This window comes from Falco punctatus, assembly GCF_963210335.1.
Source record: "Falco punctatus genome assembly, chromosome: 3".
NCBI classification, from domain to species: Eukaryota; Metazoa; Chordata; class Aves; order Falconiformes; family Falconidae; genus Falco; species Falco punctatus.
The window spans coordinates 8,752,309-8,779,829 of record NC_137582.1 but is presented as its reverse complement, the minus strand read 5'-3'; the positions used below and the strand labels follow the sequence as shown (position 1 = coordinate 8,779,829).

The 27,521-nt window shown below is 36.0% G+C and overlaps 1 protein-coding gene across 4 annotated transcripts in view; it reads right to left on the bottom strand.

Moving 5' to 3' along the window:
- Window positions 1–569: 569 nt before the first annotated feature.
- CDH12 (cadherin 12) overlaps window positions 570–27,521 on the bottom strand; it is a 321,664-nt gene continuing 294,712 nt past the window's right edge. For all 4 annotated transcript variants that reach the window (XM_080377768.1, XM_080377769.1, XM_080377767.1 and 1 more), the window contains 2 exons: window positions 24,087–24,338; window positions 570–19,372 (listed from right to left, as the gene is read on the bottom strand). In XM_080377768.1, coding sequence (XP_080233894.1) covers window positions 18,873–19,372; window positions 24,087–24,338 — 752 coding nt within the window. In that variant the 3' untranslated portion in view covers window positions 570–18,872. The remainder of the gene's footprint in view (window positions 19,373–24,086; window positions 24,339–27,521) is intronic.

Genomic DNA, 27,521 nt, shown 5'->3' with positions numbered 1-27,521 from the left:
CTACTTTTTCTCAGAGGTTAATTATTTTCCAATGAATGTATCTTACTCACTTAGATTTTTACCTAAAATTTTCCTTTTCTCTCCAGAAAATTCTCTATCTACTTTTTCTTTCCCAGCTCACAAGCAGTGTGGTGGTGTACTTTATTTTGTGCACCCCTCCAACACCTGACCTCACCCCAACCCTGCTACTGGTTACTTAGTTTTTTAAAGCTATTGAGTTCTTTTTGTCAAGATGGAGGAAATTCTTACTGATCCTTAAAGATAATTTGACACAAGGACAAAAAAGGGTATTTTTCACTGGAGCTATTATGCACATAGTTGAAGGGAACCAGAACTATAGTAGAAAAAAACATGAGTGTATTGCTTTTAAGTAGTTTGGTGAATAGATCTATTGGTGTTGAGTAAGACAGATAGGATAACAGTTTGAGAAAATTGGGTAAAATATCACTGCATCGAAGACAGAAAAAGTAGAATATGCTAGACGTTGAAATGGAGAGCAAAATATTAAGGAGAAAGAGATAAAAAAGGGAGGCATGGGACTTAAGTAATCATAGATATGAAAATTAAGTGACACACATAGTAGTTAAAATACAAGGAAAGCCTTTCCCAGGCAGGCTATATTTGTGGAGTGTAATTCTGGCAATGTAGAAATTCTGGACTCTTACGTTTGGTGCGCAGAATTTCATGTGAAGGTATCCATTACTTTGTTATGCTTTATCTAACAACTTGGAAAAGTATGTTTAGCTAGTGGACATGTGTTCAGGTCATCAAAGATAACTGTGTGTATGAATCCTTAGATTAGATAGCTGAACGGCCCGTATGAGTAATGCATAAAGATTACTTCATTTTTTCAGTGTTACTGATTTGCTTGATTAAGACTACAGTTCAAAATTATTAAAATTACATGGATACTTGCCACTGATGTCAGTATGTGTGTCTTGAAGTCCCCTAAGGTAGAGTCATCAGCATTTGCTGTGCAGAAATAGAAGTACTTAAATGAAACTGTACTAAATAATGTACATAGGCCAGTATTCACCTCTTCCTGGAAAAAATGGGTTTATATCTAAAATTTACAGGGAATTTCCATATACAGCTTAAACTAACAAATAATTCTTAAACTCAGTTGAAGGAACTATTTACCTTCCACATACACCTTAAACATTTCTTCTCAAAGATATTATGACTGTGAGGATCTGCTGCTGAATAGTTTCTGAAATTTGAAGGATTTTCACATTGTACTCTATTGGCATTCACACTTTAAATTCATAAACCTTATTAAAAACATGTTAAAGGAGTGGAAAATAATGCAGATGCAAGATTTCACTATCTATTTCTCAACTGTTAACGTTTTCCTATTAATGGTGTGCACATTTAAAAGAGTCATGGTATAGACAAACATGATTGAATTAACACAGTGAAGAGAAAACAAGTTTGTCTAATGAAAGAGCTTAGAAAAATGAAATGTGAACTGCAAGCAGAGCCATACCCTCTTTCTCATACTTCTACAAATAATAAAGCTGAAGTGCTCTTTCTCAGAGAAGCTGCAGTGGAAGAAGAAAAAATTTTAATTGTGGCCTTGTGACTTTCTTCAGTAGAACATTTGAAATCCCTTTGTGAATTAATTTCAAAGTTTTGTTTTTTTTTTTTTGCCAGAAGGCTGAAATCTGAGATTGTGAAAGCTGTTGTAGACTGATATATTTTAGTATAGCTATGCACTAACATACGCCATCCCAATTTAAACCCATAAGACTTGTATGATATTCTTTGCTGGATTCATCAAAAAAATATTGTATTGGTTTTGCATATATGTATAGAAATGCACATTTTGCTTTCATGCACGAATAGTCTCTGTATGCTGTAGGAACCCTACTTCTAAAAATACAAGTATTTCAGTTGCTTTAAAATGGAATTTTTGCTTGTTTGCCTAAAAGGTTTATCTGAAAATTCTTAGAAAATAAAAGCTTGTTTATATAAATAATCATGGGAGTGGGCAGGAAAGGCAGAGAGTAATTACATTTGTAATTAAACAGTTCTTAACAAATATTTCGAATACCTGTAGTATTCCTCTGAAACTGGATGATACTTGTTTTCAGTTCAGCTTCTTTTTTGTTTGCAGAATTGAATCTATAATTTACAGTAGAAAATAGGGATTGCTGATCAGGAAAAACTAAAGAAAAATAGATTTGAAAAGTTTATTCCCGTCAATGAGTAGCACAGTTTCACTTTATGTTCTTTTATATTCTCATTTACTTCAGAAGTTAAGTGCTTCCTAAAAATGAATACATTTTTTCTCCTTCCTCTGAGGCAGAAAGGTATTATTTTTCCCAGCTTGAAATGAGAACCAGTCTCAAAGAGATTTGTGTTATTGAACAACTAACAAAGGAACGGAATGTCTGAATTTCATGGTTACTGCTGTAGAGCCAAGGCTGGCAGATCGGTATGTATGGTAGGGGCCAATATGGATACTCATATTAGGAAAAAAAACCTAACACCGAAACAAAACAAAAACCCTAAAAGTAGAGAAAACTGAGACAAAATCGTGGGATACTTTCTGTTATATTGATGGGAGAATTTTAACATATAAAGAATTTTAAAAGGGATTAAGGCAATTGGTCATTTCTTTCAGATGTTATTATTTAGCTGCTAATGAACCTTTGAAAGTATCGCCAGGAATCTAGAATTATTCTGCTTATCTTTAAACACTGGATTGTGACATGCAAGTTAACAGACTACTTACTCCAGATTCCCTCTGTAATTGATGAAGACAGCTTGCCTCAGATGAGACTGCATTACTCACTGGAGGATCCTGTCTTATTTCAGAATACAGAAGGAGACTAAATCATTCTGAGAAACTAGAACCAAAGAGAAAAGCAGTATGTGTCATTAAATATCTTCCTTTTCTTTTTTTTCCTTTTACTTTTTTTTTTTTTTTTTTTTTTTTTACACCAGCTTCTCTGGTATGCTTTTAAAGCCTGCAGGTCATTATTCTTTTAGACACTCATTCTGGCATATTCATGAGCTTGTTTTCCTCTGAGAAACAGCTTTTTCAGGGATTCATTAATTTCTGAGGTAGAGAATGAAACTGTTCTTGTTAAAGAAGGAGGAAAAAATAAAAAATATATATGAATATAGTTTAACATATCCATAAGAGTTGTATTATAATTATTTACTGTGGTGCAGCAAAGAAAATAATCTTATTTCTTCACAGTCATTTTTGATGCAGAAGAAAGGCTCATTTATAATTGTGTGTACAATGGTGCTAACTTCAGCTAGTTTATGTAACTAGATTCTTTCTGCCTAGAGCACTCAAAAAATATCTGTCATTCAATTCAGGCTGTTGATCCTTATAGATCTCTGTCCTTCATGTTAAAACAGGGAGCAGGAGAGGTTTTCTAACATACTGAAATGCATTAAAAGCTTGTTTTCCCCATAGGTAGCCAGTGACTGTCAGTGCCACGGCAGCCAGTGAAACTTCTAAAATGGGGTAGTTCCATGACACAATTTCTCAGGAAAAGTGGAAAATGTTTAAGTCTTGTGAGAGTGTGAGAAAGCTTATTTTCATCTGGTAGTTCCCACCCATTCATGGCCTCAGTTCAGTATAGACAAATTCCTACCTTTAACATCATCAGGTTTGGAGAATTGAACAGATTATAGATGTGCCCAAAATGTTTATGTGAAAGCACTTTACAAAATCAAGCCAAAATGAAAGTTTAACAAAAACTTTTCTTCTTCTTTGCTCTTGCAAATCATTATTTACAGATACTATTACAGTAACAGGGACCAGCAATAGCCATCTCTGCCTTTGTCACTGTAGGCTATTCTACACATTATTAGCAGCTACATGAAACAACCCAGCTGGAAATCGTAGATGGAGAAGGATATACCTGCTTAGAAACCTGAGTTCCTTTTAGAAAGTACATAAAACCTGTGCACTGATACCTGCACTACTACTTATTAGTTTCCAGACAAATGGAAAATGGCTTTTGGCCAGTGCAGAGAACACTCAAAGGAACTTCATGCACATCTACAAAATCCCGTTATGGACAGCTGATGCTGTGTTGACCTGATTTGTTACACTTACAAAAATTGTTTGATAATTATTTTTTACTTTTATTTTAGACCAAAAAAAAAAATGCATCAGAACTGCTTAGGCTATATCCTTCTTTTGTTCACAGTAAGAAAAATTCCAGGGCAAGTTATAGGAGTTATCATCCTGACTTTCAAAATCTGAGTACTTTGCGGTTATGTTTGCCATATAAGGGTTCCAAAGAATGATTTATTTATTTTTTAATGTCTGGTAGAGAAAAATGTTACATAATAAGTAACCTTCATGGTCTGTGTGGTTGAACTTAGTAAATGTGGAACTAGCATCTGGTGGAGTTTCTCAGAAATTTTTATGGAAATAAGTTGTGTCTCAGTGTGTTGTTTCCTTAAGTTCTGTTTTACGTAGTTGCTTTTGTTTATTTTTTGGGATGCGCAATGGATAGAATGAAAAAAAAAAAAAAAAGGCAAAACCTTCTAAAGACAGGAATGGACTTACTCTAATCCTTTTGCATACTTGAGAGTTATGTAGTATGAATGAGAATGAAGTAGGTTAAGAAAACCACGTAAAACCAATAATTGAGATTAAGGAAATTCTGAAGATAAATGCATTTTTAGTTTTTCAAGAAAAAAAAATTATCTCTGAAAATTAATAATAGTGAAGACAAAGTGTCATGCTGAGAGTCTTTGAAAGGTCACAGGTAAAATTTAAATTGCATCCAAAATGTAAAATTTTACATATTGAGTGCTGAAATTTTGGCATAGATGTCTTCAGAACTGATAAGTCTACAAAATCAACCTTAAATTAAAAGGAAAAAAGTATATTTGCACTGCTTCAGCAGTGCTTGTCATGTAATTGCTCACCAATATGAAAAGGGCTTATAGTTTTTGCCATAATTCATTGAACATTCACCTGCCAGCTGTAGTAAAGCAGTTCAAAACCCAGATTTGTGTAACTCCTGAGATATAGATGGGAGCAAAAATCATCTATTTAAACAACCCCCTGACAATGGGATCAGAACACTATGGCCTTTTTTTTCAGCTCACCAGGTTCCTAGCAAAACCTCTGTATCCAATGAAACTACTGAAAACCTCAGCCCGTCTAACTACTCCCATGTGTCTGTGCAAAAGATAAATTAAATGGTTTCAGTCACTTTGCAATGAATTTTGAAAGTAGCTGTCAGCATTCTTTGCTGACATTGAAATTTCTGCTTATATTCAAAACCACTTCACATCTTTTCCTTTAGTGCTTTTGAAGTAAGAGTGAAAAAATACTCTGCAGTGGCACACTGTGCGTTTACATTCTCTTATAAAATGCAAAGCTTTAAGATGTAGACTAATCAATATAAAGTTGCTCATTCAAAAATTATTATAATATACTGGCAATATTACTAATGTACATATTTTAATTATTTCTCTTGGAACTTCTTCATATTCATATATCTTTAGCAGAAATTATGATGCCATTCAATTTTCCTGTGTTAACATGCTAAAGAACACAGAGTTTTAATGCTATCAGCATAACAAAATAATGATTTTAGGACATTTTAAATGTCTTCACATATTTATTTATTAATCTTATGAAATATTCCTGAGTAAACTGCCACCAAAATAACCCTCAGAGCAACAAAAAAGTGAAAGAGGGGCCGGGGGGAGAAGGAGAGGCTATGTTTAGATTTGCTGTATAGAGGATATGGCTGTAAAATGCCCTCTTCCTCTTCTCCACCCCCACCCCCCACCCCCAATCAAATTAAATCAAATGGTTTGCCCTTTTCCAAATTAATAAAGGTTTTCCATAGGACTCCTAACATAATCCTGGAAAGCTCTTTCTGTTCAGAATATAGTGTTACGAGGGTTGTCCATCAACTGCACTTTAGTTTATAGCTAAAAGTCTGTTCTCTATGTCTGAATAAAAAATCTATTCTAACTGAAAGTGCTTGTCATTGGAACTCTAAATTGCATAATGTGTCATTAATAGTAAAAGCAAAAAAATTCAGACACATAAACATTTTCTATCAGTGTTAAATAAACATGAATCATGTTTAATAATTAAAAAATCATAAACAAAGCCAAGAATATTTCTGTGCATTATTACTGGAATAAACTGATGTCAGAGAAGGTTGTCTCAACATTTTGAAAAGCAGGTTCAGCATAAAGAAATACTCGTCAAAGCTTACAATTTCTGTTCTGTGGAAATGTTTATATTTGAATGTCTGATTTCATTTTATAAAACAAATTTATGCCAGTATTCTGAAAAATATTATGGTGTGCTGTGTTTCCAAAAACTAATATGTAGCAAATGATACTGGAAATTTCTAAATTCCTGGATCCTTTGGGCTGCCAAATTCCAACCAAATTGGGACCCAGGTGCAGCAAGTTCTAGCCCAGGGGCTGTCCAGCGGAGGTAAGAACTGCTGTTAGAAGTCGATGCACTTCTTGCCTGCTTCATTTATGCACATAATTGCATAGGATTCTAAGAGAATGATCCCACTGTGGGCATTAATTTTTACCCTAACAATAAATCAGTACTAGAGGCAAATTTTGAAACTGGACATTTCTGTAAGATGATGCAACAGGCTTGTAAGAGCCATCCCTTGCCTCTTGAAATGGTAAGAAAGGATTGGTTTTTTATCATGATTAAGACATTTCTTCCTCATTGAGGCCTCTCTGATGATCATACAGTTAAGTTCAGGTCATAAATAAGCTATCACAACTCTTGCTGACTTGGAGTGATCTGCACTTTTGTCATAGCTGAATTTGGTCCGTTGCTCTTCACAAAGTTGTGAGCACTCATCAGGAGAATCATTACACTAAGTTGCAATAAATACAATATGGAGAGCCATTGTCTGGTACTTGCTATTAATTTATGTTTGTGAAGTGCACAGAATCCTCTACAATGTTACTACACTTGGCACACTGTTGTTTTGGTAGGATTCAAGCCTCTCTTTGCAGTCAGTGAAACTGCTGAAAAGAGCTCAGAGCCTGTTGATTTCTCATTAGCTGGTATTTGATTGATAAACCATTTTATTCTTCTTTCTGTCAACGTCTGGGCGGGCCGAAGTGACTTCATTTTTGAAAGAATTGTTATCTCTGGTGCTAGTGTATCAGTGTAGATTACGCAAAGCTAAACTCCATACACCCTCATATGATACTTTTTAAAATATTTGCAGATTTGCTGGATAATAGTCCTTTCCCATAACAGTATTTAAAAAGCTCAAGGCAAGGAAATAAATGCCTACAACAAGAACTAACGCTGAAAAACATTTGCTTTGTGAGAATAATAGAGGAAAGAACTTGTGTGAATCAGTTGATTGCTGCTGCAGACTGAACAGGTTAAGAAACTGTACTTATATGGAATTTAACATTGGTTGTCTTAATTCCTTTTAAATTTCAACCTGAATTAAAATGAAAACCTAATTCTTCTAGAGTTTATCAGGATTTCACTGTTGACAGTAAGGTTATTTGCATTTAAGCCTTTCTTTCTATGATCTATTGAACAGATTTTAAAAAATAAATAGTTGTAGATACATTGCCATTTTTAGATCTCATTTCTTAATATACTTAAGACATTTTTGTTACTGGTAGTAGCAAGTAATCTTACTACCTCAGGATTAATTGACAATATCCAAGATTATTTTTATGATGAAAACACATGAGAAAATAAGCAAGCATGCATGCGATATCAAGGAATCATTTATCTTAAAAAGTAGAAATAAGTCAAAAAGAAATCCCTAATACTACCTGCTTTGATCTGTTTCTTAAAGGGCACTTACTAAGTGTAACTAAATCCTATCGGATACAGTGAAGTTGAATGTACTGTAACAAAAGTGTATCCGCCAGTGTTTGAACACACCAAGGACCCTTTTCTACCTTGAGAGGAGCCTTACAAATCTACCAGCCATCTGAGGGCAGCAAAGACCCAAACGCTCAGAGTCAGTTAGGTGAGCTGTGGACAGAACCAGATGTGTCAGAGTGCCTTTCTTCCACTTCCCTTTTTCTTTTCCCAGCTAATTTTCGGAAGCTCATGTCAGTGATGGCGGAAAGTCTGACACTGCAGTCTTTTCAGGTAAAACTGGACAAGCCTCTGGTGGTACATACTTGATGGCACACTCTTGCCATGAGAAAGGTTAAATGGCTTTCAACAGGCATTTCCTACATTAATTTGTAATCCCAGGACATATTGGTAAAGCCTGTTTCCTCCACACTATGAATGATATGAACTGAATCATGGCATAAGAACCAAAACTTTTCTTCTTTGTTCCTAAGGTGCAAAATATAGGAAGTTTTCTTGTGGTGTACTGCTTTAGTAGTATTTCTTCTTTCAAGTAGCATACTTTGCTGTTCACGTTCACACCTGCTTTTTCTGTCACATTGATTACAACGCATCTGACTACCATGATCTTTATTATTGTTTCAGTTCTCTATAAATTCCAGAAATGGAGACTTTATGTAGTCTTATGAGACTTAATGAGCCAAGAGAACCCCCAAATATCTAAAGCCTTTTCAGTGCTAATTTATCTTAAATGACAAGAATAAACATTTCAGTTTCCATATATTTAGTTTCTACTGTTATACTTGTCAGAAAACAAACTTAAAAAGAAATGTATAAAATATAGATGAATAAGCATGTATAACCTGCAGCCCTCTTGGCTTGTACTAGACAGAAAATTTCACAACTGAACACATGCAAAGAGTCAAAATTTCTGTCAGGACTGAGTCAAGTTCCTCTGAAATGTAAAGCAATTTTTGTAAATTGAAATTCTAAAACCTGCAAGCTGTATTGTTTGGTAAGTCACTGGTGCTATGCAGCTATTGCTAGAATGTTCGTGAAATTCCCATGCTTTAAGCTTCTTCACTCAATGGTTTTCAACCAGTATAGTGCCATTTTTTGAAACTTTTCTTCTGGTTTTTTCCGCGAATTAGTATGAATGAAATGCTTTAAAGCTATGCGTAAGTACATGTATTTGGTTTAAACACATTTCCTGTTGAAAGTACATTTCCTGTTCCGATGCCAAAGTAGGCTGTTATACTTTTGTATAATTTTTAAATGAAACATCATAAATATTAACTAACATAGTAAATTATACATGATCTCAGTGAAAATGTGTTCTGTACCTAAGAACAGACTTTGCAACTAAAAATAACAATTATTTGCATATACAAGGCTTGTGCCAGTATAAATCAGGAGTGTCTCTAGTAGAGTTTATGGTGTTACATTACTGTAAAATGTGGATAACGCCCAAAGTCAAGCATTCATGAAAAAAATAATATCATGTGATAAAATTATGTACGTAAAAAAAAGTTGTTCAATTTCTATCTTTTAAGTAGTTACCTAGCGTATCCAGTTGCCCTGTCACTTACAGGGAAAAGCGTTCTGATATCTCATTAAAATTTGCTTACTATTTTCCCATGGATTGACATGAAGATATATTTTTTTTTTCTCCTAAATTTTACTTCTCAAGCTCTTGGTTTCTGAGCATTACAAGAGGAAAGCAGGAAACAGTTTCCTATGCATATTTTTTAAAATCACGACCTGCAGTAGGCTCTCTTACAACTACTTCTTATGCTATGAATAGAAAACAGAACAATGTTCTTCAGTTCCGTTAAATAGTGCTGATCCAGCATGTACAGCACAGACAAAATGAACAGCTATCGAGCACTTCTTAGGAAAAAAAACTTTTGGACTTTCTTTTATTTTGTAGTTACAGAAAGCAACTTCAGGTAAGAAAAAAATGTCAAAACAGTGCTTCAAAATTGGTTGTCGGACTAGGCAACTAGGTTTTCTGCTTCAGAAAATTGAATCAGAGCAGCCAATCTATTAGCCAAACACTGAGAGGGAATCAGCATGTACCTGGGTAGATCTAGCTGGAGCATCTTCAGTCCCAGTCCTAAGAAGCATTCAAAAACTGTATTTATTCTTGATTGATCAATCCCAATCTTCTTGTAAAATAGTATTTCTGTCATCTTGTCAAATAAACATTCTTCAAAGTAATAAATGAATGAAGGTTCATTCTTTCTTGAGGCAGGGAAAAGGAGTTTTCTGGGGGCTTTTCAGAGCCTGTGAAAGGTGAAGGATTAGCAGTGGAAGAAAAACCCAGACAGCAGAGTGCCTTGCTTGTGAGCCTAACCTTTCCCATGAAGCATGTTGATTATTTTTACTGGGTATGGGTTAATAAATCATGTGCTTTTTTTGCACACAATTATTACATAGCTTCAGGAGGTGGTGTGAGGAGCACAATAGTGGCCTCAATATGCTCGTGGGAGAAGTAAGATGCTTATTTACTGTAACCTTCGTAGGGCATTAAAACTGAGGCTCTTAAAGTTTTGTGTGCATGCTTAGCTTAAACTGCTGAGCTGTTGCATAGGAGGGAGAGAGTTTCTTGTTCTGCAAGGTTAGTTTTTTCTATTGTTTTGATTGATTTCTGCAAGTGACTTTTGCAGACTTTGTGATACGCTAGGCCCATTATGCATGGGATTTCCATTGACAGTTTACAAGAGGGAGGATTTCCTTCTGCATTTCAGCAGGATGTAGACGTGTTACTGAGCACCATCAAGGCTGAGGCAGTTATGCAAATTTAAACAGGAACAGGCATGGAGCAAGAGAGGATTTTTAGGATTACACTGCATTCTGATTTGTTCTGCAGCTGTCTTTCTACCTTAACCAAAAATCCTCCATAGATTTGGTGGATTTGGCAGTCCTGAGTTAATGGTTGGACTTGATCTTGAAGGTCTTTTCTAACCTAAATCACTCTATGACTATTGCTGAGCAGTCAAAGCTTTATTTTTCCTACTCTGCCACTCCAGTGAGTAAGCTGGGAGTGCACAAGACACTGAGAGGGGACACAGCCAGGGCAGCTGACTGCAACTTACCAAAGGGATATCCCACACCACGTGATGTTATGATCAGCAGTAAAGCTGCAGTGGTCTTCCTTACACTTATTAAACTATCTTCATCTTGTCCCATGAATTATCTGACTCCCACTCTTCCTATTCTACCCCACTTCCCTGTGAGTGGTGGTGTGGTGCTTAAGTGCTGGCTGGGGCAACCCACCACAGAGCCCCTATCATATCCAGAAAAGAAGGTAGAATTCTGAATTCCTGAATACAGAGAAAATTATAAGCATGATGGAGCCATGTTCAGCTCAGACTTCTAGCAAAATGGAGAGATCGGTCATGGCTCACAACATTTTATCTGTTTCATGTTATGCTGTTTCATTTAGTCCTGCAATGCTTTAGCACGAATGCATAAATGGTCTCTGAATTACAAATCAGAAGTGGTGTGCTATTTCTAGGGAGGCTGTTCTTCCCTACAGTCTTTACAGACTATTTCAATGGGAAGAATGGTCCTATTTAGTTTTTCCCACGTATGTTTCCTCTGTTGCTTAGTGTTTGAAACAGGGGTTTCACTCTGCTCATGACAACAGTTTTCTAGAGCTATTATCTAGATGAGTTGTCAAGTCAATACGTTGTTTCATAAAATTTGAGCCCTGGCAGGGCATTCTCCTCTCCATAACCATCAAGAAAAAATTAACACTTCTGTCAGCTTGGGCTGCAGAGCACAATCGTCCAGACAGGCAACAATTCAGACAAATCTCTGTGCTCAGTATCTGTCATTGAATATCTATGGTCAGCAGATAGTTTCATTAAATCACTTTTTGAGTTTACTTACCATGCCCTCTTGACTACATATTAGGTACTTCTGTCACATCATCTGGACCAAGAATAACTAAAGTATGTGAGCTGAGATTATTTAAGTCACTAAAATTGCAATTATAAAAATTAGTCCTATAGAGCAAAATGAATCACTTACCAAATGTGTGATAGCATTACTGAGAACAATAGGCATTCATTGGTGAGGTAAAGTCAGCAAACCTGAAAAAAGATAAACTGGATTTCTGTCCTCAGAGTTCTCCTTTTAAGAATTGAAAAGTAATGTCTTGCTGTACTGTATTTGAAACATGTATATGTATTTCATTTCTCATTGCTAAATTTCCCTTAGTTTCATAGAATTTATTTTTAGTAGTTTAAGACTAAGAAATACAATTGAGCTAAGAAATATTAAGCTGTTCTTTATATTTACAAAGGAATGCTAAGTAAAAATAGCAGAAAAACCAGGACATAACTCCAGAGTCCTTCACCTCCTTTTCATATGTCCTTCCCTTCACAGAAAGTACGTGAGTTGCATACTGTAGAATGTGAGAAAATATACTGGAAGTTTTGATACTGCCCTTAGATTTTCCTTATTAACTTCATAGTCTGATTTCTGCTGATGACAGTTTGCAGCACATTAAGTTGGTGTTTGTTCATTACAAAACATCTTATGTAAACCCAAACTAAAAATTTTGCACCTGTACTGCTGCATCATGTATTTTTTGGTTAGACATTTCCACCATGAAAGTTCAGCTGTAATCAGATATGCAGCAAGATCCGTAACTGCAAGAATAAAGAACTTACAGGGGGGAAAAGATCAAACTTCAAAGTAACCCAGAGAGGCTAAAGCAGCAGGGATTGAAAACAATGAGAGCATTCTGAATAATATTAAATGTGTTGCCCTGCCTTCACTGACTACAGAGAGAAAATGAACTCCAAGGACAAAATTAAAAATGTAACTCAAGCATGTGACCAAATAATATAAGACATTCTGTTAAGGCATATTTATTTTTGATCTCTCCTAATATGATGCAATTTCCTCTCTATACACCTTGATAGCTTCAGAGAAAGAAGGGGATTAAATTGAATTATCTTTTCTGACAAAGGCACACAGCAGAAAAGCATGCATTTGGCTAGTAAATGTATAATGCTCAACATGTGAGAACAGTTAATCACCTCTACTATTACAATGCATAACAGGAAAGCAGTAGGCTGCGCTCCTGAATAATGGACTAACACTGGCCACTCATCCAGCCAGACAGTCACTATATTCCCCCTTTTCTTTCTTTGTGTGTTCTCAGGACACAGGGAAGTAACCAGGACAGCTAATTAAATGAAAGACATGCAAAAGATGACATGTAGAGGTTACCATCTTCATGCAGTAATGAAATTATTTTTTACAAAAGAGTAAGCCAAACTGTCATCATCACTGAGCAGTCAGTGTCGATGTCCCTGTTAAAGACAAAAACATGTAAATACTATATAAAGGTGTTCAGAATTGAGGGAAATATGGCAATTACAATATTTAAAATCTGAGGGGAATCATAAAATATGAATGTATATATGCATGTGATGTGTCATAAAAAAAGAACTGGCTTTATCTATGCAATTCAGAAAATGAGAACTGAGAGAATTATGGTGTGAGGCTCAATTAAATTTACAATGAGGAAATACGATTGGTCAAACTGGGACAGTAACCTTTTCCAGCACTGGCATAAACTAATATCCCAGCAAAATATCTAGGAACGGACCAGGTCATGTGACTCCCCCATACGCTAATCAAACACTGCTCAGGGACTCACTGGGTAAAACAGGACTCGCCAGATGGGACTCCTGTATTAAGCAACCCACAAATTATTACTTTTTCATTAATTTGTCCAGCCTCTTTTACATCCTATGTAACTCTGAGCCTCCACAGCTATCTCTACTACTCATCGTGTGAAGGCCAAATCCATTTTTTTAATTTACATCCTGACTTCTGCTTGTTTCATGAGATGTCCCTTACTTCTTGTACTGGAAATGGCAATGAATAATTTATCCCTTTCCAGATTATTCACATTGCTAGTAATTTTATAGATTTCTAGCCTATTCCGCCACTTCTGCCTGAGCAGTCTCTCTAAAACAGGTATTGGTGACTACGCATATGTAGTTATGTCCTTAATGCCACTGAGTTTACTAGAGGTTAGAAGCCTAGGTAGACAGGATGGTTTTAGCATGTCACAGAATAGCTGAGGTTGGAAGATGCCTCTGGAGATCATTTAAGCACAACTTCCCTGCTTAGAGCAGGGTCAGTTAGAGCAGGTTGCAACCAGGACAAATCCAGCTGGGTTTTGAGTATCTCCAAAAATGGATACGCCACAACTTCTCTGGGAAACATCATCCACTTCCTGGCATCCTGACAGTAAAGAAACATTTTTCTTACGTTTTAATAGAATTTCTTGCATTTCCATTTGTGTGCATTGCCTCTTGTCCTGTTACTATGCAGCACTAAGTCTGGCTCCATCTTCTTTACTTCCACTCACCAGGTATTTATACACATTGATAAGATCCCTCTCAGTCCTGAGAGTTATTTAGACTGGGACCACAGCAATGAAAGTAAGATAGACAAAAAACTATCTGGGTATTCTATTTGCAAACTAATGTTGAATTAGAAAAGTTTATCAACAAAGTAAATAAAACATTAAAAAAGAAAAAAAAACCCAAACAAACAGGAACTCATCCTAGTTTTCCTCAAAATACTAACTGATGCTCATGTTCTGATAGCTTATCTGAATTTTGGTTTAAATAATAAAAGAAATTAAATCAGTTATAGATTTGCCATTAAGAGAAGGTGGTGAAGGGGTGTAATATAAACTTTGATTTTCATTCACACTTAATTGTCACCTTAGTAGGGTTATTATTAGGAGTTACTTCATTATTTGTTCTCATGAAGAACTGTAGAGCTCAAAAATATTTTTATACACACAGGATTTGAATGTCTATGTCAATAATAATAATAAAAGTAAGAAAATAACTGCAAAGAATTTACAAACCCAAATCTCAGCATGTAAAATCCAGTCACTAATGTCATACGAAATGCCTGTAACCCAGTGGATTATTATATTTTCTTCCTCTATTCATTTAATAGAGTTTCATTATTCCATAGCAACCAGTCTTAAGAACTCTTTCATAACAATAGAGGTAGATCTACAATGAATATAGGATCTGCAGAACTGTATTTTTTGCTACTGTGAAGGATCAGTTGTGTTTATGTGGATTTGTACATCTTATTCTTAAGGCAAGAATATTTTCAAGGTAGTATCTGGAATAATACTATCAGTAATCTGTTGAGTCATTTATTGCTCTTTTCTCCATAATGAACTCTACTTGCATAACCTAGAGTAAATGCTCAGTAACTATAATTTTATTTTGAACAGCAAAATTTAGAGCAAATTTATAAAAAAAGTAGAAATTGTGAAAGTATAACATATTCAAACATATCTTCCTGCAAGAAACATCATCTATTTCATTGCTTACCAAACCCTTGCTGCATTTCAAAAATAGCATCAGTTTCAGATTTGTGTGGTAGCGTTCTTAAATCCAAATATTAGCAGTCTTTTATTTTCTGAGCCCACATAGACATTGTGTAAACTTTCCTAAGTAGTGGCATTTTCAGCTTTCTTGGGAGGGCAGAGAAGACATTTCCTCCTTCTCTGAAATTCCTTTCAAATGATCTGTTATACATAATTCTTCAGTTCTGTATGCCCACAATGTAAGTTTATCAGCTAGATTTCCTTGGATACTTCCCTTCTTAGCAGAGTGCTTTACATTTAGACTTTAATTTCAGCACCACTAGTGCATGTCATAACTAACTTTAAAAGTGGATTTGTTTGTGTCTTGAAGTATCTCAATGCCTTCATGTGCAGAAGGCATTTTATAAAATGTCTTGTGATTTACAAGGTGGGGGGGGGAACTTCTGAGACATTTAAGATGATGCTAGATGTTTTTGCACATGTTTAGAAATCTAAACAAAAACATTTCACTCAGTTCTATCCCTTCTGTGACTTTTAAGCTTTATCTTAGTTTCCTGTCACTCTGGTAGAATCTGAGGTTTATGGCTCTGTCCACAACCAAGAGAAAGACAGACACCCACGTTAACATCTTGATTGTGCAAGTGGTTGTAAGGACTATTTTGAAGATATAGTGCTTGAAAACTGAAGTAGTTATCTGATACAATTTACAAAGGCAGTGGGGTTCCTTAATTCCGTTGACTTCAGGTCATCTCAGATACCTTGAAATATTTTAAATCTTGTAAATTCAACATTTATCTAATTACCTTTTAAAAAATAAAGTGTTAAAAACCTGACAAGCACCTTTAAGGGGGGGTGGGGGGGGGTGGGGGGGGGGGAAGTGAGAGAACATGGAATTAAACAGATTTCCTGGATCCCAGCTTACACATAAATGAAAAGCAATTATTTTCTTTAATTCTACAGAGCTGTTTAGAAAAAATACCCATTAAGTTAAAATTGTTTGATCACTCTTAAAAGAAAGGTCTTAAAAGATTTTAATTATGATTTTACAGGACAATTGCATTAGTAATTACATACTTTAAAAAAAAATCTTCCTGGAGGTTTATTAATTATATGATAGAAACATCTCAATTACAAACCTCTTGAATGTCAAAAATGTTCATTTGATATTCAATTTGGTATTAAATTAACATACAACAACTCACTCTCAAATATTAGATTGTGTGTAGCAGTATGTTTAAGACCACATTTTCTGTCTACCCATGTTGGAAGTCAGGCACAGACTGTTCTGCTTAGAGCAATTGCCAACCTAGTCAAGAGCGGTAATGTCCACCCGGTACCCACTACAAATACACGCAACTTTCTCAGGAACAAGCATGCCACGATGTCAAAATATCAAACACTGCTCTCACTTATGCTGACTTTACTAGTGAAATACATGTAAAGGACTAATGCAGTTACTAAAAGCAGAGTTTGGCTGCAGGACTGCACACCTGTAAATGAGCAGTGTCAGATGCTTATTTTATCTGTGGCAGCAGGGTAGGAAGCATGGCCGTGCATATCCTACATGCATATTTAGCATTGCTACCTATGTTAACAAGTGGGAATTTTGTATGAATCAAATCTATGTTGTAACTATAGCAATGTTTTGGGTTGGTTGGTTTGTTTTCCCCCAGAGCTCTGGTTTAGGCCCACTCTGCAGTATTATGTTGCCTTTGCTATTCTATCAAGATGTGCAAAAATTAAAAACATCAGTTTCCACATGAAAGTTGCTCTGCTGGTAAATAGGCCCTGCTACTCCATCTGCTTCCTTGTCCTGTGAGATGAGAGCTTTTGTTAGCTTAGTTTGCCTTTCAGGGAACATAGGATATCTTTGCTGATAAAGAACAAAAAAAAACACAAAACAAAACAGAGACCTTTCTTGTTACCATATGTTGTGTCACATTTCCTCAGCACTCTGCTGATAGAAGCTATACCAATTGTGGTTTTAATACCGCCCTGTCCAATTGTACCTAACGATCCAACACTTATTTAAACCATACACCTTTTAAAGTTTCATTGGGAAATTAATGTATACAGCTTTGAAATACCTTTACATTTCCCCGAGAGTAAAGGGATCTTTGTGTACATTAATATCAGACTTGTGAGCTAACTATATCTGATAGTTATTAATTCTTCAGCAGCAGCAGAAGTAAGCTGTAGAGCTGAGGTGAATAAAAGACCTCTGATTCATGAAAGACTTGGGCTGACCTTGCCAGTGCCATTAATCATGTGTAGAGCTCAAGCAGATTATATGGCACTGTGGAGATTTTAGAAGGAGAATATAAGGATATATGCACTTTGGGGGACATAAACCATTTTCTTACAAAACATCTATGCCTTAGATCATCAGTAAAAGTCACATGAAACAGTTTTACAGGAGATCTTTCATGGCATAATGCCTTGTGCATATCTGTATTTCTGTTACCTGTACAGCTACATTTACGAATGGATATGTACATAAAGTGTGGACAAACGTACTGGTTTATATTTTTATTCTGCCTCTGTTAATATTTTGGCAAGAGCAAATTCCCTCTTCAAAAGGCTTTCTGAAATGCATTATGTGGGTGTGACAGTGATATGCAATGATATGCTGAACTGTAGCAGATGGTCAGTTGAAAAAAAAACTATCTCTATAATATGTGTCTATAGTGCCTACAGAGTAACAATCTAATTGCAAAGAAAGTGATGTGGAGTTCTTTACATGTACTTCTTTAGCCGTAGTTACAAGGGAAAAAATTCTTGGTACTAAAAATACAATAATACTTTTAAGAAACCCTCTCCATTTTACATTCTAATACTAGTCTAATTTTAAAAGAAGAGGGTGAGCCAAGGGAAATTTCCTTCACATAAAGGAATAGCTGCTTTCATCTTTTAATTATTTTGGAAAAATGTAATATTTGCATGAACATTTTAAATATTCACTGACGTATGTTAAGATCTTTTCCTTTTTAATTTGGGATTTACATGTTCAGAGTGAGCAATAGCATTTCAAATGTAATTTTTCAGTGAAATTTTGGAAGAAAAAATATGACATCTTGACATATTGTTTTCTTCTTTTAAAAAAAACAAACATAATCCCCAAACACAATGTACACACAACCCACCCCCCCACCCTCCTTAGTTTTAGTAATTAGATATACTCCAGGAAGTGATCTCCATTTTTGTTCTAAAAGAAGTCAGCATGTTGCTATTGCTTCTTGTCTTAAAGTTCTTGTCCAATTTACCATTCAGTTTTGTAACACCATCCCAGCAGACTTTACCACTTAAATGATAAAAGTTTCAATAGGCACTTTAGTGGAATTACGAAAAAGCTACCACTCTTCCACCGTGATGCCAGAAAGCTATCTTCTTTCCAAGTCAGGTCAGTAAACTGTACCTTGTAGGCCTGAGCTTGTCTCAGTATAATTCCAGAGTAACAAAATAACAACAACAAAAAACTGTGTATATTACAGGATTTATCTTTCCTTTGCAGATCAAACCAAAACTGACAGTATGATAAATGCAGTAACTTGCTGGAAACAGTTGCCGTCTTTTATAATCAAATGAATCCTGTTGTATATAAAGCTTAGGTTTATCTTTTAGATTTGTTGTTGGTTTCCTTTTATTTTTGTTTCACTGTTGTAGTTGTACTTAAGTGACTTTGTCAGGGTTATAACTTTCTTCTTCTCCAAACATGTCTGCCAAGATCTTAAAACGAGGTCCCCAGTCACTCAGATAGTCATAATCCTGGTCTGCCTCTGTAGTAAGGGAGTCTATAGAGCTGAGAGACTCTGCAACAGATCCATTTCCTTCATAAGCATAGGTTGCCAAGGAGTCATAAGGGGGTGCAGTCGGATCTACATCATTTTCCTGCAGCCTTTGATTAATGAAATCTCTTATGTCTGTGTTATCTTCCACTGGTGGTCTCTGACGTGGAAAACGCAAGGTGTCTGGTTTTATGTCCCTGCGTATTTTGTTATCTTCAATCACTTTGGGATTCCTCAGGGCACCTATGTCGAAAGCCTGGGTGTCCTCTTCTCCACCTCCTTCATCATCATAATGGATAACATTATCTCTGATGTCTTCTTTAGAGGTCATCAGAGTGTCCTTTTTCTTCTGCCTCCGTAGTGCTACATACAGTACCACAATGACTGTAATGAGAGAAAACCGAAGTTAAGACACGCTCAAAAATAATTTGCTACTCTGATGACATACCATTATATCTTCCTTTGAAAGTTGCAAGCAATCAAAGGGACCTTTTTCCTTAGAGGATATGCTCCTACTATTATTTTAAAAATAACAGTGCTCTAGCCAATGAAAAGTCATTTGCTGTTTGATGTATGAGTCTAACTTTCCTTAGTGCTTGCTGTGCTTCTGAAGGAAGTAACAAATAATTGTCTTACTGGCCTGCTTTGCAAACAAATATAATTGGAAAGACTTCATATTTTTAATTCAGAAAGGGAGAGATGGGACTTTTTTTAAAATGTCTTCTGTTGCCAAAAATCCCCAAATATCCATATTGCAGAGCAAAAAACCTTCCATAATATTGGGGGGGGGGGGGGGGGGGGGGCATGATAACGACGGGTGAGAATATTTGAAGTGGAGAAAAAATAATCCTACATCAGCTTTTTATAGAGCACACTGGTTTCTTCAGGGATCTGCTTTGAAAAATCCCATGTGAAATGGTTCTGGAGAGAAAAGGGGTCCAAGAGAGTTGGTTGATTTTCAGGTATCACCTCCTCCAAGCTCAACAGTGCTCCGATGAGCAGTAAATCAAGCAAAGGCAGCTGGAGGTCTGCATGGATGAATGAAAAGCTCCTGACTAAGCTCACATATTAAAAAAAAAAAAAAAAAAAGGACACATATAGGAGGTGAAAACAGACAGGTGAAACAAGAGGAATATACAGTGGCTGTCTGAACATGCAGGGATGTTCATTAGGAAAGTCAAAGCCCATCTGGCATTGAATCTTGTAAGGGACACAAAGGACAAGAAGAAGGGCTTGTACAACATCAGGGGAAAAAAAAAAAAAAAGAAAAAAAGAAAGAAAAATCCGGGCCCACTCCTGAATCAGGCAGGGGCTGTGTTGACAAAGGACACAGAAAAGTCCAAACTACTCAATGGCTTCTTTGCCTCTGTCTTTATTAGTAAAGTTGTCCTTCAGGAATCCCATGTCCCTGAGATCAGAGGGTAAGTCTGGAACAAGAAAGATTTATCCTTGGTGGCAGAGGATTAGGTTAGTGAAGACTTAAACAAACTTGACGCACAAGTGCACAGGACCTGATGGGATGCACACGAGTGGTGAGGGAGATGACTAACATCATTGTGAGGCCACTTGTGATAATTTTTGAAAGGTCATGGGGACCGTGAGAAGTTTCTCAGGACTGGATAAAGTGTCACTCCTATCTTTAAGGAAGGCAAAAATGAGCTAGGGAACTACAGGCCAGACAACTTCACCTTGATCCTGGCAAAGTGATGGAGCAAATAATTCTGGAAACTATTTTCAAACATAGCAAGAACAGGAAGGAGATCAAGAGTAGTCAGAATGAATTTATGAAGGTGAAATTCTGCTCCACACATCCAATAGCCTTCCACAGTGAGGTGACTGGTGGATGAAGGGTGTAAAGTGCATTATTTTTATCCTAACTTTAGCAAAGCTTTTGATGCTCTTTTCTGTAACAACCTTCTCAGGAAAACTGAAAAAGCAACAGTGATCAACAGACCAAAGACCAGACGGAGGTCAGTCACCAATGATGTACCCCAGGGTTCATACTGGAACCAGTTTCATTTAACATCTTCATAAATTACCTGGATCATGGGATTGAGTGCACCCTCAACAAGTTTGCAGGTGTTACAAAGCAGGCATTGTGCCACTATTCAAAGGGACCTCACCAGGCTGAGGGAATGGGACAACAGGAACCCCATGAAGTTCAACAAAGGGAAATGCCAAATCCAACACATGGTGAGGAATAATCACATACTGTAGATGTTGTTGGCTGACTGGCCAGAAAGCAGCCTGGTAGAGAAGGACCTAGAATCCCAGTGGACAACAAGTTCACCATGAGCCAGGAATGAGCCCTTGTGGCAAAGAAGGCCAGAAATATTTGGAACTGTATTAGGAAAAGCACTGTCAGCAAGACATTCCCTTCTGTTCAGCCATAGGCAGGCACATTTGGAGTTCTACCTCTAGTTCTGAGCTCCTCAGAACAAGAGAGACATGGACTTTCTGGAGTGAGTCAGTGCAGAGCAAAAAAAAAGATGATTAAGGGATTGGAACATCTGCCATACAAGGAGAGGCTGAGAGAGTTGGATCTGTTCAGCTTGGAGAAGAGAATTCTCAGGGGGACCTTACCGGTGTGTATAATTACCTGATGGATGGAAGTAAAGATGGAGCCAGATTTCTCTCAGTGGTGCCCAGTGATAGGAAAAGAGGCAATGGGCACAAATGGAAATACAGGAAATTCCATTAAAATGTAAGAAAAAAAGCTGCTTTACTGTCAGAATAGTCAAGCAAGCGTTGATCATATTGCCCAGAGAAGTTAGGTGTACTCATTCTTGGAGATACTCAAAACCCAGCTGGTTACTGAGCAACCCGCTCTAACTGACCCTGCTGTAAGCAGGGAGGTTGGACTACACGATCTTCAGAAGTGCCTTCCAGCTGTGATTTTGTGATTCTATATAAAATAAAAGGTTACAAACTGGTTTTATTCCAAATGGCATCTCAATGGCAATCAGCGTGTGGTGGGTTTTCTTTCATTGTTTTTGGTTATTTTCCCAATAGTTTGTCTTTGGAGATATATTTAATCGAATGCAAAATCTTCTTATACAAAACTGGCCTTTTATTATTTTTTGTTCCCTAAACTGCCTTTCGTAGAACTGACAGTGTTCTAAGTGCTGTTGGTGAAGTAACACAATAATGAATACAGGAGTTGAAATGATTATAAACTCATGGTCAGGCTGTGTGGCCTAAAATAACTCCTGATTCTGGTGATATGTTGACTATCTTTTTTGTAGAAATTAGTTCAACAAGAACGACTTCAACTACTATTTTAATGACTCTGTTTGAGGCCAGGTTCATAGCAAGAAATGAAAACCTAAAAGGAGATTTTAAATTGATCAATGGAATAGTAAGGAGAAAGTCTGGATATAAGATAAACACCATTCTCTTAGGTTACACACAGAAGTGGAGATTCATTATTTATACATTAGTTTTTCTACGTAATATTACCAGGCTGATTAGAATGAAGCGGGTTATTAAAGGACCAAAACTTCTTTTCCAAGCATAATCTCAGTAATTCAGTCTAGCAATCTGAGCAGAGTGGGAATTAAAATACCTTCATTAGCTTTGTATTTTCCAAGAGCATCAATCAGCAGCAAAGCTGGTAAGGAGTCCTTTGACATAATTATTTTTCATTGAACATGCTGGTTTTTTTAAATAAAAAAACCCTGTTTATTTCAACAAACCATTAGGGAAACATAAACACAGTTCCATTGAAGGCCTCCATGATGACCCAGCAAATCTGGTGGAAATTCAGGCTTCCCACTTCCCCAGATACTCTGCCATTTTTACTGGACACAAATGTGGTAGCTTGTCCTGCAGCTGTGTGTTTAGGGATTCTAGGCACTTTGCTCTGTAACATAGAGGTTAAGACAGAGCTCTGATTGACTTATCTCTTCATGTGAAAATGTTAAAGGTTTTTTCATAGTGGAATTTCTTTGATGCTGAGGCTCACCCCTGGCTGCTTTTATCCAGGAAACCTCTAGAAGTAAAAAAGTAGTCCCAAGGTAAAGGAGACAGCATTCTTTTTGCTTCCAAAAAAAATTAACTGCTTGTTTTGTTTTACTTTGTTTTAAAATTCTTCAGAATGGGTGTACTTGTTAGTAAGTTCTATTCATGGGAAGTATGACTGTCTGCCATTCTTCCAAGCTGAAACAACTTTTCTCACAACATAAAAGTTTTACACAGAACAGAAATTCTGACTTTTACCCACTGCTACTCAGAAGCTATTATAGTAATTTACTTAAATGGTGGATTAGTGTATTGTTCAAATGCAAGGCAGTACCCATATGTTATATTCTGTGTCTACAGCCATTTTTGCCTATGCATTAGACCTATGTAAGGAGTATTATCAGATCTAGGAAGCCCAGATGAGTCATAGGCTAGCATCTGTAAGCATCAGTCTGTTTTCTGCAGCCTACGTTGGGCCTGTGTGAGCTACAAAGTTGGTTTTATTTTGTTATCAGTTCTTTAAGGGTGCATTATAAGTAGGTTGCACATGACTATTGACTGCTTTGGGCATGCAGTAAATAAGGCAATATTTAAATATAACGTAGATCAAATGACAATGCCACCTTATGGAATCCATGACTGCCTGAAATTAAAATGTGCCTGTAAAGTTTTACATGGATCTAGCCAGTCACAGTCTACATTACAATTATTTTAACCTCTCTCATTTCTTTGCTCTGCTTTTGCTCATGCTGTCTTGAAGAATTAAAGGCCCTTAATAAGTACTTACTGCTGTTACTCTCAGTAGGACCTGTCTACCTTAGTAATTATTTAAAAATATCAGTCCTTCAGGAAAGGTATTTAAACACTGTTTCAGAGTAAAAAAAAAAAATGGTTTGGATTCCACAGAAAGCTTTTTTGTTTTTCATGCAATAAGAAATACCTAGGTATTATTCAGATTCACAGTCATGGTCGGTGCTTTGGAATGTTTTTCCAGAAACATAGAAGCATTAAAGTACTCAAACTGCCACACATTTTCAATGGCTTTTGTTAAATGATAGATGAGGCTAGTAACAACACAAATCAGTTCACAAGTGAATAATCAGAGTAACGCACTTCCCACAGTTTCATGAGAACTAACCTAGAAGTATAACAATACACAGCAAAATGGCAATCAGTGCTCCTGTGCTGAGGCCTACTGGTAGGAATATTGCTTCCACGTTGCAGGATTGGATGGTACCATCAGAATCACATCTGCAAACACGGATAGTCAATGTGTTTGTGCTGCTCTGGACAGGGTAACTGCTATCTTCTATTACTACTGGAAGAAAGTACAGCTCTTGCTGCCTTCTGTTGTAACCATTTCTCCTGGTTTCAATCCCAGCAGTGTTGTCTGTAAAACATGACACAGTCATTACAGGATTTTTAGTGTGTACGTCAATTCACCTTTGTAGTTTGTATCACCTTTAATAATAGGCAGCCATTTCATTTTGGAAACTCAGTGAATGACATGATTTATGTAATTGCATTGTTTTATCATTACAGAAGGTATTGTATTATGATTGGTACAGCTGTTTCTTGCAGAACATTAAGTAATATTCTGTTTCTTGTAAACTTCTTAGCTTGACAGCTGAAACTTTGAAGAAAACATAAATAATAATTTGAAAAAGCATTACAGGTATTATATTAGGAAGGCTTTTCAGTTTTTCTTTTCTCCTTATCTCCTTATATTCCAAGCCTGTGGTCCAAAGGACTTCGCACATGGATTTAGAATCATCTCATTTAATTCATTTCTCCTTCAAACTGTAAGTAATATAACTGGACAAAATGCAAAACCCCTTCAACGTTCCTGCCCAATTAAAAACAAGTACAGAAATCAACAGAGTACTTCATAATCAGTATATTTTCCATCAATTAGTCATGAGTGTGTTCAGAACTCCTAGAAGTTATGTTTTATCATTTCTTCCCAGTAGATATTCAGTGATCGCTGCTTTTCTTGAATCAGAGTAGCAGATAAATGATGTGCAGATTAAAAGAATTACATTGAAAATAAACTCCAAATGAAATTAGCTGAGAATTAATTAGCTGACAGATTGGAATGAAGGTAGCCTGCAGAAGTTGCCATTTTTCCATCTCATCCATGTTCTTTACTATATCTTTAGGAGAGGTCGCTTGCTGTCTATGTTACAACTTTTATCCCTTGGAGTTTTGTCACTAGGTAGAAGGATTAAGGGCTCTGAATTCCACACTGAAATACTTGTTTGCAGTTCTAATTAAGGACAATAAGAATGAACCCTAAATATCTGAAATCAGATATGTTATGACACCTTTGAGAAAGCACTTGACTGAAAAAAATGCTTATTTCAGAAATTCCCTTTTATATCAAACTCAAACATGGCACATGAACTCATCAAGTTTAGTGACATTTAGTTTTGAAAAAGTGTCTCAAAATTGTATGAATCAAACCAACTTCCACCTTCAGCTTGTTTTTTCCCTATGATTAATCATCTACACTATATAAAGATTTTTAGATCTATTTTGGAGTAATCCATCTTAATATTATTTCTATTATTTCTATTTCTATTAACAGAATTATTACTGTTGTTTTTTTTTTGTCTAATTTTTGTGTTGAAGATCACTTTAATACATGTTACAATGCAACCATCTGACTTTCTCCTTTGAGAAGAATCAAATAGATCAAGCTCTTAAGTCTTTGACTTTGAACAATTTTTGTTGCTCTTCTATGACCCCTTTCAATTGTTCAGGGTCCTTTTGAAAATATGGACACAGACACGTTTGAACTCCACAGAGCAGCCTAGAGCTGCACCGCGAAGTTCAGACAGCTTCTGGTTCTTCAGTCTGTTGGCAATAAATTCATTTTCAGGATGTGTGTGATAGTTTGGAGAGAAGAAAAATTCTCTCTTACATGAGTGACTGAGTGTGCTCAGCAGGGAAGCCCCCTCTGGAGAGCAGAGTGAGGCCAGCAGAGTGGAAAGAGAAAGATGAGTGGTTCAGCTGGAAGCACTCCAGCTCTCCCAGGCCCTCTCACTTCTATTCACTCTTGCTGGGTTGGTCTTAGCACTGCTGAAGGCATAGTCTAGAAACGTAACATTTCCCCGTCTTTACATTTATAGAGACTCCAAATGCAGCTTCTGTCTGGCTCCTGTCCTCATTAAGTTATATTTTGAGTACGGAACTCAGAAAAGTTTATTCTCTTGAGTGTGCTACAAACATATTACACCTGCTGTGATATCACACCACCCATGATTTTTAGGTGTATAGAATAACATTGGTTATTGATCTTCCTGACGTTTAAAAATATTAAATGACACCTTTACTTGTAACAGCATTAATTGTTACACAGTGGACAAGATTGTTTCCTAAAAAAAAAAAAAAATAAAAAATATCAAAATTCCTCTCACAAAGTAGCTGCTTGGGACTAACATAATTGCTAACTCAAAAGATAATGGCATTTGTGTTTTTAATTTAGGAATAAGGAAAATAAGGTTGTGTTATTATACTTTTAAATTGTGCACAGAGCAGACCTTCCAACTTTCTGGCAAACAAAAGGCAGAAGATATTGAAAATATTATACAAAGTTTCTGTTTGCACAGATTTTTCTAATAGCTCTGTAAATCATCACAAATTAAAATGGTTTTTATGGTTGGAAAATACTCCCCAAAGCTGTTTTTCCTGTCTTCCTTTTATTTCAGTAAATAGTGTACTACTTTTGTCTTTTTTATTAGGTGTTAGGAAATGCTTTTAACAGTATGTGTATAGGTACATACACAAACAAATATTTATGCATGAAAAATTGTGTGTCTTGGTGGCTTGTAATTCCATTTTAATGGAAATACTGCAATTGTTTTTATACAGTAGAGAAAGTTTCTTAGCAGACTACTGAGATCCAAAGTAATCTGGGTGTCAACATTACTGGTTAAACAGGGAAATTTAATTATCTAATAATATTTGAGAAATTTCCTCATCAAACTCATATACTAAGCACACATCACAAAAGCTGTAAATGAGAAAGGTCATTGAGTTTAATTACTGTACAGTATTTTAAAGTTTAAATATTCTTTTGAGGAATTAAGTATGTTAAAATCACCTGAGAAGAACTGGAAGACACATTTAAAGCAATAGTTTGTTATTATTAAAAAAATAATAATCTTGGTGAAATTAAAGGGTATTTTAGGAAATGGACAGAAAGAAAGAAATTAAAGTTCTTGCTTTAAAGAATTCTTGACAAAAAGATCAGCAAAGGTATTTGGAAATATGTGGTATTTATGTTATAAGACCACGTAATTACAAAGGTACTGCCCATATGGGCCTTCAAATGTGTTGAAAAGTGAAAAGATGAAAGTAATTCATGTAAAATATTTGGATGATCAAGAGGTATATTTTCTTGCTTCTGTTAAGATATAGATAAGATATTTTTTTCTCTTTAATTATAACCATTACTTATAACCAAAATTTATTATGCTGAATTTTCCAAAGAAATACTACCAACAGCTAAGTAGGGAACAGAAAATAACAGAAACTTCAGTGCAGCATTAATGAGAAGCAAACTTAAGCA